The sequence below is a fragment of the Amborella trichopoda genome, chromosome 2 (genome assembly GCF_054954075.1).
Source record: "Amborella trichopoda isolate Santa Cruz 75 chromosome 2, AtrichopodaSantaCruz75HAP2 v2.0, whole genome shotgun sequence".
NCBI classification, from domain to species: Eukaryota; Viridiplantae; Streptophyta; class Magnoliopsida; order Amborellales; family Amborellaceae; genus Amborella; species Amborella trichopoda.
This window is the reverse complement of record NC_142337.1, coordinates 54,073,854-54,086,800: the sequence shown is the minus strand read 5'-3', so window position 1 is coordinate 54,086,800 and position 12,947 is coordinate 54,073,854. Positions and strand designations below refer to the sequence as shown.

Below are 12,947 nucleotides of genomic sequence, written 5' to 3'. Positions count from 1 at the left end.
TAAACTTTTTTCCGCCAACCGTCCCAAAGCAGATCAATGCCCTGCATACACAGGACATGTATGTTACTTTCTCCTCTATTTATTTATTTATTTTTAAGTTAATGGCGGGGCATCTGATAGTGGTGGTCATTTTGCTATTCTTTTCAGGGTATTTTAGTCAACCTTTCTAAGAGAAGAAAGACCTATCACATTTTCACTGCACATAAACCGGAGGGGCAACCATTGGAGAATCAGTGTACATTCCCTCTCCACTGAAGAGCAAAACCAATGAGGATACTGGCTCCAATATCTATCTAATTCTGATAACCCTAGAGATGTAAGTTAAGTTATTTTCAAGTTTCATGACCTTTTTCGATTGCTATTTGATTTTCCGTGCTTGAGTGAATGTTGTTTCTCTTTCTACATATCTGGAAACCCTAAAATGTAAGTATCAGTTCGTCACTGGTTCAGATTGGATGCTTCGTCATTGTGCTTCTGATTAGGGTTTTGGTTGAAGTTTTTATCTGACTCGTGCTTCTAGGGTTTGCGTCGTCTGATTGGGATTTGGTTTTTGTTTGCTAGGGCTTTTGATTGTTTCTCTTGCTAGGACGTAGTGGTTGACGTTAAATTATTCTTTAAGGCTGATACTTTTAACTGGAGATGCTGTCTTTTTTGCTAAACCCTGTTTCTGATTGAGGCATGGCTAAACTTCTTATAGACGTTTTATTGGTTGGTATCCATGCCTTAGAAACGACCATATCTGTAATATTGATGCATAGCTTCATAGGTTTGTCCTTATTAGTTATTTCGTGGTTCACATTGTTGTTTTAGTTGCTTAGCATATTATACCCTGATGATCTAGTATGGTGCTTGTAATTTGTTTTCCTGTGACTTTAATTGCCTGCAAATTAAAAAGATTTGTTAATATGTGGGCTGGTGACTAACATGAAATAGGTATGGTTCTTCCATTTGGAAATTATATGGGTTTGAATGGTGAAGTTGCTTGAAAGAATAAGTGATGCGTTTTGGGGAAATGGCTCAAGGCACTGTGATCAGGATGATAGGTGCCACAACTCGACTTCATGCATTCCATTGCCCCCTGGTCGCAAGTTAACATTTAAAAAAGAATTAAGTTAGCGATGTATTTTCAGAGATGCCTCATCTTATGCTTCATTCTTAAATTCAGTTACTAGGAGATGCCTCATCTTTTGCTTCATTCACTTCTTGCTGGTTCCACTCGATGTGTTGCCATAGAACCTACGATCACTTCTTCATCGCAAAAAGGATTCCACTGTGTATCTCGCCATACAGATAGATGAAAATAACAAGAAAGTAGTAAGGGTGGGTTTTTGTGCTGTGGTATCAGCACATCTTGTGCCGTCCATTCGGCACAAGTGGCTACGATCGCATATTTCCTAGTTAATAATAGACAGAATGGATTCGAAATAATAAAATTGCCTTATTGGGTAGTATTAAGTTTTATTGACTCTTAGGTTTGTGTTTTTTCCCCCCTTTCTTTCTTTTTTCTTTTTAAATATATTTCTAAAAGAATTGTTTGTGGTCTTTTTTGGAGAAAAAAGAAGAAAGTTTTTGGATGATGTCATTGCTTATCTGGCCGCTCTTCTTTTCACATTCCCTGAAATGACTTACTTTTTGAAATCTGGGCTTCCAGCTATTCTGGAACATAGTTGCTTGCTTGAAACTTTGCTAATTATTTTATGTGTCTCCAGGGATACTAGGTTGCCTTTTATTTTGTTGTCTTATTTTTTTATACTCTTTGTTCTTCTTGGCCTATTCTTTTGATATCATTTATGCTTATGGTCATTTTACCGACTTCTATTACTTATAGAGCTACCATGCAGAGTTTGTGGCAGAAAAGTCAGAAATAGTGGTTTCTGGAAACTGAAATGGCAAATTCACCAGAAGATGAGATAGATGATGAACTATTCAAGGAAGTTTATGGCAAGGAATATACTGGCCCACCAGGATCAAATGCCAGAAATATGCAGGAGAATGCTAAATCAAACAAAAGGCCACAAGCCGCTGTAAATGAGGTTGCTGATTCTGATGAGGAAATGGAGCCTCGTGACCCAAATGCTGTTCCAACCGATTTTACTAGCAGAGAAGCCAAGGCATGGGAAGCTAAAGCTAAGGCCACAGAAAGAAACTGGAAAAAGAGGAAGGAAGAAGAAATGATCTGTAAAATATGTGGGGAATCAGGTCATTTTACTCAGGTACGACAAATTATGTATTTCATAGGTGGCTGGTTGTACAAATCAATTATTGATATTGTTTTGAAATTAAGTCTTCTATACATGTTACCCTGCACTATTGGCAGTTTTAATGACACTCATTTTGGATCGAAGTAGTGAGTGGTAATGTTATCAACAATTTGTATCATAGGTGATTCTCCTCAGGGCTTCGTTCAACATCTTATTCACTTTCAGGATGGCTCTGAATTTTGATTGGTTAGATGCCTCGTTTCAGTTTTTATTTCATCTGCCATTGGCAAATACTCTTGTTTGTGATTTTAGAAACCTAAACCTTCTCACTAGTGGAATATTATTGCCGGTTTAACTTTTCATATATGAGATACAATTTATAGGTTTCTCTCTTCAATTTAGGCAAAGATGTACAATTTTCACAGTAGATGAGCAGGCATACATCCATGCAGACATGGTAGAGGAGTAGAAAGTGAGTGTGATGACACACTGTAGCATTTACTTCTTAACACCATATAATTTTACTGGCCTCATTGCATATGTTTGTGCCTCTGTGTTTGTTTTATGTTGCTAGCATTTGGATATTGGGGATTCTCCCAGTCGACTTGTTCAATTTTGTGATCTCCTTTTGGACTTTCCTTTTCACAGGATGTGCTACTGGTTTTGCATCTATTTACTGTCTCATGCTATTTTTGAATGGTTTTGCTTGCACAGGGATGCCCATCTACTTTAGGATCCAACCGCAAGTCTCAAGAGTTTGTTGAAAGAGTCTTCATTCGAGATAAACATGTGAAGGGTTATTTCTCTGAAAAGGTTGTTCGTAATATTGAGAAGGATATTGGATGCAAAGTTAAAGTAGAGGAAAGATTTATAGTTGTCAGTGGCAAGGATAGGTTATGCTTGGCAAAAGGTGTGGATGCTGTAAAAAAGGCAATGAAAGAGGATGACAAGGGCAAAAATAGAGGCCCATCGAGTTCTCACAGGACCAGGTCAAGATCTCCTGGTGCAAGTCCAGTCGGATCTCAGGTGAAACGTTCAGTAACCCCAAGGTCACATTCTAGTCCAAGAAATTTGTCCCAGATCCAGCAGAAAAATTTCAGTCAAGAAAAGGTTGTAGAAGATCACCTGCGACAAGATATAAAACAGTTGTCAAGGGGTTCTCCACAAGGTAGGGATAGCCTTGATATGTTTTACATTCATACAAAGCTGGTTTGCCCATGCTTGGAGCTTGTAGAAAATTTATAAGCTTTGTCCCTTGGAGATCTAACTTTGGGTGGGTGTTTGATGAAATCACCTATTGCTGACAGTTTTGTTTTGCAGCAAGAGGTAAGTTCAAGATTTACGTGTTCGAATGTGAAGTATTTTACAGCATGGTTGTGAATCAGTTCGATTGTCATCAATGCAAAATTATATATTGAAAGCTTCCGGACTTGTATGTGTTGGATGGGTTCCTCATTTCAGTAGTATTTGTGCTTCCTTGCTGGTTTGAACGTACGTTAGGCTTTAGTAAAAGAACTCTATCTTCTATATTAGACATCCGGTTATGAAGTGGGGTTTCTCTTAACACAATCTTCATTTCGTGAAGCTTATGGATATGGTAATGATGGGGCCAAAGGTCGTTCAGGATCTCCACAGCGTGCAAGCTATGCTAGCCATGGATTTAATCCCTATGATGCTCATTCTCAGAGTATGGCTGTGCATAAGAGTGACAGTTGGAATGTTGAGGGCCGTGGGCCAGAGATTGATTCCAGTCGCAAGTTTGAGTTTCGAGGTTATCCTCAAGCATTGGAAGAACTAGAGTTGGAATTTAGGAGGGAGATTACAGAGTTAGCAAGAACCCGTGATAAGGAAGAAGATGAAGAGAATAGCAAGCATCGTGAGGTATAACTTTACCCCATCTATGTTCTATATGGTTGTTCTTTTACAAATAATACCATTAAGTTTTAATATATAAGGGATGTTAATGAGTACACATCTGTGGACTTTGCCAATGAGTGCACATTTGCAGACGTTCCATTCAGGGCTCATGCTTAAATACCTACTGTTAATCATTTACGTGCAATCATGTCGTGCAAAGTATCATTCTCTATTAAAAAACATCAGTGAAATGAAAATCATGAAGCGCAAAGTGTCATTTTCGATTTAAAAAAATATCAGTGAACTTCTAAGATTTCTTATTGGGTTTTCAATGTTCTTCTAATAATTTGTTCTATGGTTTATGAGTACAGCACTTTTGGATATTTAGATAAATATTTCTGTGCCCCTCCATCTTGTATTTTTCTTTAAATTATTATAATTTTTATTATCCATGAAGAATTGAATAATTGGATTTATCATTACTTTCTCAAACGAAACTTTGCAAATAGTTTTGTAGGTCAGATTTTTTAGGGGAATTTTGAGTTGTAACTCACTTATGTGAAAAGCTTTGCAACTTGACACTATTGTTGCGTTTCTTTAAAAAGCTAAAATAAAATTGTCATTTTGTGCCACAAGGAGTAATAAATTACGTTGCAGATATAGTGTGAATGTGTACAGTATTCATGTTGGATATTTGGAATCATACATTGTCATGCTTCTTGTGGGAGTTGGGTCATCTGGTCTGTGTAAACATATGCCATGTCTACAGGCATACCCCAACATCATGAGTTACACATAATGCTAAAGGATGCACCAATGGGTGCGATGTCATGCAGGTTGCTAAGGGGCATCTTGTGGTGTCTAGGCAACAAATTCTGTTGTGTATCAGTGCTCAAGGCATCGTGTTACTTGAGGCACACTCCCTAGCACAGATATAAAAAATGGCCCGCCCAGCACCTAGGTGAGCATCTAGGCACCCAAGGGGCATTAGGCTGTCTCACCTCGGCTTGGGCGGGTACCTCCGGGTGGGCACCTGAAACTGGGTGTTTTTTAGAGGGAAAAAGTTGCCCGCGAAGGCATTTCTCTTCATTTTTGACCCATGAAAAGGGGAAAAGGGTTAGGGGTAGAGTAGGCCCCTAAAGGGGAAGAAGTTGATTGTTTTGCAAAGTAATTTGAATTGAGGAAGGGTTCTTTGTGTATGATGATTATATGAGCTGTCAACTACGAAGTATGGAGTATGCTGCTATGGAATATGGACGTTCACTGCAGGATTATGTTTTTCACTATTTCAGTTATTTAAGGAACATAATTTTCAATAATTTGAATTTTTAAAGGCGTTTCAACATTCATACGGATATATTACCCAACTTTAATACATATAAATGCAAAAACATACAAAACTGGCACAACTATCTGCATATATGTGCGTTTGGACAACACATACATGTGTACTTTTCAAAAGTTCTCACCTCAAGGAGTTTGAGGTTCCGGGCCCTCTCCTAGACAATGGGCCCCCTAGGTCAGGGTGCGCGCCTAGGGGCCACCTAGTGTTTTTTAAAACCTTACTCCTTAGGATTCTTAATGGATGTGTTGTATTTGGGTCTACTGGTTTCCTTTTCATTTTTAAAAGTCAGACTCTTTTCAATCTTGCGATCATAAATTTGTCAATTTATTTTGGTTATATGTTTCCGGATTCATGAAAAGTTTTGGCAAAGTTTTATGTTGGCTGCCTTCCTAACCCTATCCACCTCCTTTTACCTGGGCTTGGGATGGGTTAAGGGAAAGTTTGAGGTCCTCACCCGTCTTAGACCAATTGGGTCATTTGGTTATATGATTCTTTGTTGTGCAAAAAGATAAAATAGTTTGGTTTAATATATTTCCGTTATGTGATTTTGTGCCGTGTGAAAAAATAAAATATTTTGGTTATTTGATTTGGCAGGATATCAACTAACCAAAATTTGAAATGATGGATGGTAAATGAAGAGAGGACCACCAGTCCATAGCATGACCCATGGTGGGGCCCACTCTCTCTTTAGCACTCATGAACTGCACTATGGTCTCCATAGTCCTTTGGGTTACATTATACTTTCCATTTGGACGATGACATCGAAGGAATGAGCTTGTTTCTGGGTAGGCTACCACTGTTCTTGCATCCATCCTGCCTTCCCTTACAATCCTAACCACATTCAGCTTTCAAGTCTTCCATCAGATCAAACCTTACTTATGAAACTTGACTGAGCCCCAACATAATCCCACCATCTCAGTCTTCTTTAATCTCTCTTCCTCAAATATATAAATATAAGGACCATTGAGAACCCTTAATTACCTGGACCATGGCTTGATGTGGACCTCTTCATTTCAACATATAGGGATGGAGTTTTAAAGATACTAGATTCTCTGGCTATTTGTCAATCCTTTTTCTATAAGTTTGACCTTGTCAACCGGCTCATTCCAATTAGGACCTCATTGTCTTTTATGTCAATATCTCATTCTTCTTACTTTTTTTGGTTTACTGTTTATTTCATATTCGAAAATAAACATGGGGTTGACAAGGAACAGTTTTTATTATATTGGTACTTGCAGTCCTTTTTTTGAAGATAGAGGTACTTGTGATCCATGCCTCAGAAACATGGCCCTTTATAAGTGGAGCTCTTAACTGCATGATCTGGACCCTCTAATTATATGCTACCTTTGTAATTTCCTTTTCATAAGAATCACTAGCTTATTCATTACCTAGTAAGGGCTGGGGTTATTTAGTTTTTTTATTTTTTGGTCTCTGTTTTTAAGCCACATTAGCAATTATATCTACTCATCGAGAAAATAATATCGTGTTAGTAAAAGTTTGGAATCACTTACTTGGATTTCTGACTCCAAGTCCTCTTGTGAGAATGCAGTCCATCAATGAACTGAGAGATACTTACATGAAGAAAATCTCCATGCTAAGGGCATCCCATGCTAAACAATGGGAAGAGTTCTTGCAGAAAGATGCACAAATGCGACAGAGATCACGCCAGCATATGTCTTCGGTCTCGAGCTACAATAACAATCCTCTCCCAGGAGGAGGAGGCTTCTCAGATTATGATCGCACCGTTGCTGATAACCCTCACTTTGCTGCTAATGCCCCTCTGGATGCAAGGAGCAGATATCATATGCCAGTTGACGGTTACCAAAACCCTAGACCCGTCAGTGGATATGGCGATTATCCTCGTCAAAGGCAGGAAGACTATGGGAAGCCATACCACAGATATTGAAACCTTTAAAAACCTCAGCTATACTCTCTTGGTGAGTTTGTCTGTAGCCCTACTAGTTTGAATGTTTGATTTATGAACCTAGAGCTTTTTTCTGGATATTTTTCGTTTTTTGCAGTCACATGTCATGAAAGGTTGCATGATATCCTTTGTAATGCTGATTGTATTGGTTTTTACAAGCGTTTTGACTGGTGTTTATACCAAGCTCTAGCATTCATTGTTATTTGTGGCATGCTTTCTACGATCCTTTTTTTTTTTTTAAATTTGCCTTAATTGTGATGGCTATACCTAAAGAAAGGCGGATTTTGTTTCACGCTTTCACCCTTCTAATTATATTCACGGTTTCTGTTTTGATTTGATCCCCATCTCATTCTTCTAAACACTATAACCATGATTAGAAGTGTCATGGTTATCTAAGGTGCATAGAGGAACTGCAATTTCTAGGTCTTTAACATCTGACAGGAGTTGTGTGGATGTATATAAATTGGCTCTGCTAATTGAGTTTTGCCTTGTGTCATTTCATCGTGTTGTGTACTTTTTTGTTGGTTATTCATTTGTAGATTTATGTCTGAACTATGAGATGGATTCTTGCTGCTATTTGAATTTCTTTCAGACTGAAATGTGCAGTTACTAAGAACCACCAAGTCTTGAACTTGGGAACGCTCTGGTAGTCATTTATTGAATCTTTTCTTCCAAAAAATATGATACCACCGATTATTGGAAGCTCATTATTATTATTATTATTATTTTTAGGATTTTTGTCTGTTTGATCCGTTTTTGGGATTTTAAAATGTTCTAAAAATTTCAGGCACCAAATCCCGGGGATCCCAGGTATCTTAGACAGAATTGTGGCTGGTAAGTTGAGTCTTTAGAACCTTATTTTCTCTTTTTTGTTGTTGACATATTACTTCAGTGGAATCCAGACTCGTTGCTTAACAAAGTGGGACTACTGAGAAATCTGGTGTGATAACCATCTCTGTTCTTTTACAAACTTGTGGACTATTATTGTTTTTGGGATCCATTGGAGTGGTGAAGTGGTGAGATGAGCTCTGTGGTGGTCCCGCTTATCTGCTAGGGCATGTTCCCGATGATGGACATTCCCTTGGTTTGTTAAGTAGTTGATGCTCTATTAAGGTGTTAGCAGTTACTTCATTTTAATTGTAGGAAAAAGTTTGATATCACTGTATGATCCATAGGGTCATACAAATGACCCTATAGTTCGTCACTTTTCAAGTTTGCCCTGTTCAATCAATAGGTTGGATGGTGATGGGAACAATATGGGTGGACCATACAAGTTTTGACATGTGGGACCCACTCCCCTCTATGAATGTCTATGCGTCCAACCCAATTATGGATGCTGATAAGATATTATATGATTTTGTAAAATGATATTTGCTTTATATTTTCTCCCATATATTTTTTTCATTTTTAAAGAAATTATTATACATATGTATTTAAATTTATTGAGTGTAAAATGATATTTGCTTTAATATTTTCTCCCATATATTTTTTTCATTTTTAAAGAAAATATTTATACATGGAGATGTATTTAAATTTATTGAGACAATATAGGTAATACCTTTTTCAAAAATTAAATTATGGAAGCATGAGAAAGGTTGAATTTATTGTATATAAAACCCGGAAAAAAGAAGGTATGAAAAGAATTAGTTATTTGTTTTGAATATTTTGGGCTTTTTACAATTTCGTAACTCTTTTCCGTTACATACCCTTTTAGAATCAAATGAGAATGGCCAAAATTTAGGAAAATCAGCCCGTTTAAATTCGCCTGAGAGACTGATACAACTAAATAGACGTATTTGAAATATTCTTAATTCCATAGAGGTAGTCAATGATAAAATAAAAAGAATAAATCCCATACTGGCATTCCAGATTAAAATAAAAAGGTAGATTGTGGCATTCCCCATTTTAAGTGGAGAGGAAAACATAACGGAGCGTATGATGCCTTTCATTTATAACCCGGCTGAGTTTCTTCCCTCATTTGTATTTTGGTATGTCATGTCTTATAGCTGATGACTTTGTGCAAGTATCTGTTGTTGGCTTGTTGCTTCATATCATTGTGTAAGCAGCTCTCTTGAGTATGAATTTCTCTACTCATGCACACCATTCACTATCATTTTTTCATATAATACATCGATATATCGTAGAATTTACATTGTCTTAGAATTTACATTTTCAATGTGTTGTTTTAGGTGTAGATTCTCTTCAGCTGATTTTAGTGGCGCATAATTTGATATAGTGCCTTTTTTATTTGTGAAATTTTTTATTTAATATAGGGTTGCGTTATGTTTTGTAATGATTATCTCAATAAGGCTCGTGATCTTTCATGGTTTTCACTTTCCATCTAGATCAAGGTGTTGTTTTGGTTGCAGTGGTGTTGGTTGCAGTGTCTCTTATATGGAAGAAGTTTATACAAGGGCGAGGCTCTAAAAATTCAAATTAAGGTGCATCTCAAAAATTCACTAGAAGAGGTTGTTTTGAATTTACAAGGCCCAAAAATCCTCAAATTGATCATCTCAACTTTATGTACATGACAAAAAAAAGATTTCAAGTCTTGGAAATGGTGCATATTGTAATGCATTTTTGGACCATCAATTTTCAAGATTTTCAAGTGTTTATAGATCTTTTTGATCGACATTATTTTTAAAGCTTTAAATTTTATAATTAGAGATGAAAATAAATTTTCAGGTCATCACAAAGATATCCAATATTGAAACAACATTTTTCGATACTATTTAAAGGTGTGCCTATTTAAAGGTGTGCCTTACTTTGATGGTTTAGAGCCTCGGCCTCGTACAAGCCACACCCTTCTTATATTATATGCGGAAGATATGATCTTATGAACATAGAATAACTCTCGTCACTAGTGTTATTATGGTCCAATCAAGGGATGGTCATGATGGAGAGAGTGGGACTTGCCCTTGGTTATATTTTACGCTGGTGGATCCAGCAATTGCCATTGTCCATCCATAGGTTGGTTTTGGTGGCACTTGTCAATAGTAGAATTTCTATATTTCTTGGATCATGGTATATCAGCGGCATTGTAGACGAACAACTTTTTGCACATCCATCGTCTCGGACCTCCATGAACATGGATCTTAAAGAAAAAAAACAAAAAAGAAAACAAAATGGATTTGGAGTCGTAAAAAATGGTCCATATTATGCCATTTTATCTGGGCCATTTTCTCAATTCTTGGTAGATAGTCGGGTCTGGGCTATTTATAGAGCTTCAAATCCATATCAGGAGCGGAAATGGATTTGCAGTGTTTCAAATTGTTTTTTGGCCCTTGGAAAACTGCGTTTGGACTTGTTTTTCTTTTGCTTCTTTTTCGGTCGGTGGTTTTGGGTGGCGGTGGTGGGGGCGCTTTCTTAGTAACCCCTTGTCACCGAGGGCAGAGCTAGCCATTTGATCATTCCCATGGTTTTGTTGTGACTAGAGCAAGTTTGTTTCTAAGGTCTCAAGTGATCAAAATCTATCTGCAAGGTCTCATGGTAAATATATTCATTCTATTGGCAGCCAGAATGTCAGCAGAAAGTGTATCTTGAAAAGACAAATTCTTCGTTATTCTTTTTTTTTTTCCTTCTGGGACGGGAATCATTAAGGTCTAAATAAATTGGACTTATTATGTTTATGAATATTGAACTTATAGAAAAATATGCGTCTATGAAAATGTCAACTGAAACTATAGAAACAAATTTATCCCTTTTTTTTTTTTATTTTAAATTTTCTTTTGGGATTAAAATTTCCGTGCTATTTTTTTTTGAAATTTCCCCACTATTGATCTTATGCTTTTTTGTTTTTCTTGTTTCTATACCTCTTGTTTGTGCGTTTTGCTAATCTTTTATATTTTATGAATCATCATCATTTCTTTATTCTAATTATTTGGGGCCAGTTACTTTTATGTTGATGAATTATAACATTTGATACCTCTTGTTTGTGTTTGTCTTTGATATTTTATGAATCATCATCATCATTCAAGTTTTATCTCAATTATTTAATCATCATTCAAGTTTTATCTCAATTATTTAGGGTTAGCTACTTTTATGTTCATGAATTAATGTGTTGTATTTTTTTAAAAACAAAAAAAAGCTTGGAATCTAGAATTTCACCCAAGTAAAATATTTGTTTCTTTTATGCTCATGAGTGAATGCGTTGTATTTCTTTAAAAACCAAAAAAGCTTGGAATCTAGAATTTCACCTAAGTAAACTTTTTGTTTGTACGTCTTCCTAGTGCCCAAAATTTTCATAATGTCTAATCGTTACAATAAAAAAAGTCCAGGATTTTATGTTTTTTTGTTCACCTCTGTGAGGGAAAAATATCAGTGAGCTAACCAAAGGTTATTGGGGTCACTTATTTACTGTTTAATATTATCCTGGCGCCTAGAAATGACAGCGTAAGATGTACAGCATTTAGCAAACTTTCTAATACCGATTAAAAATTGGCCGTTGGAAATGATGCCTCCTGTTATAACTTGAAAAAAACTTAAAATGGGCTTTTCTTCCTTTCATATACGGAATCTATGCTCCAAAAGTTTATTTTATCATTGAGCAGTTGAAACTATGCGGCCATGTTTGACAAGATGGATGCTCAACAAAACCACGATACATAAGGAATAGGAGGTTTCTTGGGTAGCTCAATAGGATGGGTTTTACTCATGGTAGGAATAAAACTAAAAAATAAAACTCAAGAAGTTATATTGTGGTGACCCTCCACTTTGATCACCTAGTTTGTGCAGGTTTTTATAAGAGAAGTGAAGATGACGGGCAGCAATGTAGAGTAAATAAATAGTTCTGGTAATTTGGGTGTTTTGCTGAGCAAGCAACTACTTTATTAGGGTCCTTTTGATAAAACAAAAATTTCATTGTATAGGATTTGTGAAATCGGATAACAGTATTGCAGGCTTTTAATGCATCAGGATCACTTATTATCTGTTATGCGTTTTTTTGGTCTTTGTTTGGATTTCAGATTTTTATAGGTTTAGTTGTGAAAAGCATGATTTATTGATTAATTTGTAATTAGTTTGTACTTTATCTAACCATTAAACGATAGGCACCATATATAAAAAACAGACTAGGCACCATATATAAAAAACAGACGGAAATGGATAGTTTTTAAGGGCGGCGAGGGCTGGCCCAGGCCTTGTTCCAATAGGGTTGGCCCTGTTAGGGTCGGGCTGCGACAGGAACAAATGAAGAAAAATTTTATTTGGAAAAAGAAAAAAAAAGGGCATGGTCCTTGGCCGAACCAGGCTGGCATTGGCCCTAGCCCGCTCCATGGTCCACAATTTGTGGCCCAGCCTTGCTTTTTGAGGACTGTGATGAGCGGGCCAGCCGAGTAGTTGATAGTCATTCTATTTGTTACGAATGTTAAAAGTAACTACAATTTAAATAGCATATCCAAAGGTAGGGATAGACTGTTCATATAAATGGATCTCATATTGTTTGATCCTAACATTCATATAAGTATTTTTCCCCAACTAATACACGCAAACGTTGCCCATCTTAGAACTGTAACCAAAAAAAATAAAAAAGGAGAGTCAAACTGCGATTATTTTAGCATTTGATCTATTCAACTTAAAGTCAATGGAGAATCATCGTTATTTTCATCTGAGAATCTTAATT

The 12,947-nt window shown here is 36.5% G+C and overlaps 1 protein-coding gene across 6 annotated transcripts; it reads left to right on the top strand.

The window, feature by feature from the left end:
• The first annotated feature begins 221 nt into the window (after nt 1–221).
• Nucleotides 222–8,263, top strand: LOC18431453 (Zinc knuckle (CCHC-type) family protein). 6 transcript variants are annotated; one of them, XR_016049615.1, is made up of 7 exons: nt 222–316; nt 1,854–2,213; nt 2,916–3,369; nt 3,522–3,692; nt 3,787–4,082; nt 6,953–7,340; nt 8,115–8,263. XR_016049615.1 is itself a non-coding variant. In XM_088858573.1 (6 exons), the coding sequence occupies exons 2-5, from the start codon at nt 1,887–1,889 to the stop codon at nt 7,307–7,309; spliced, it is 1,434 nt and encodes a 477-aa protein (XP_088714699.1). In that variant the 5' UTR covers nt 222–316; nt 1,854–1,886; the 3' UTR covers nt 7,310–7,340; nt 8,115–8,263. The 6 variants fall into 6 exon arrangements, 4 of the variants coding, with proteins under 4 accessions (XP_088714699.1, XP_006841641.2, XP_088714698.1 ...); XR_016049614.1 differs by having other exon boundaries at nt 1,842–2,213; XM_088858573.1 differs by lacking the exon at nt 3,522–3,692.
• The last annotated feature ends 4,684 nt before the right edge of the window (nt 8,264–12,947 follow it).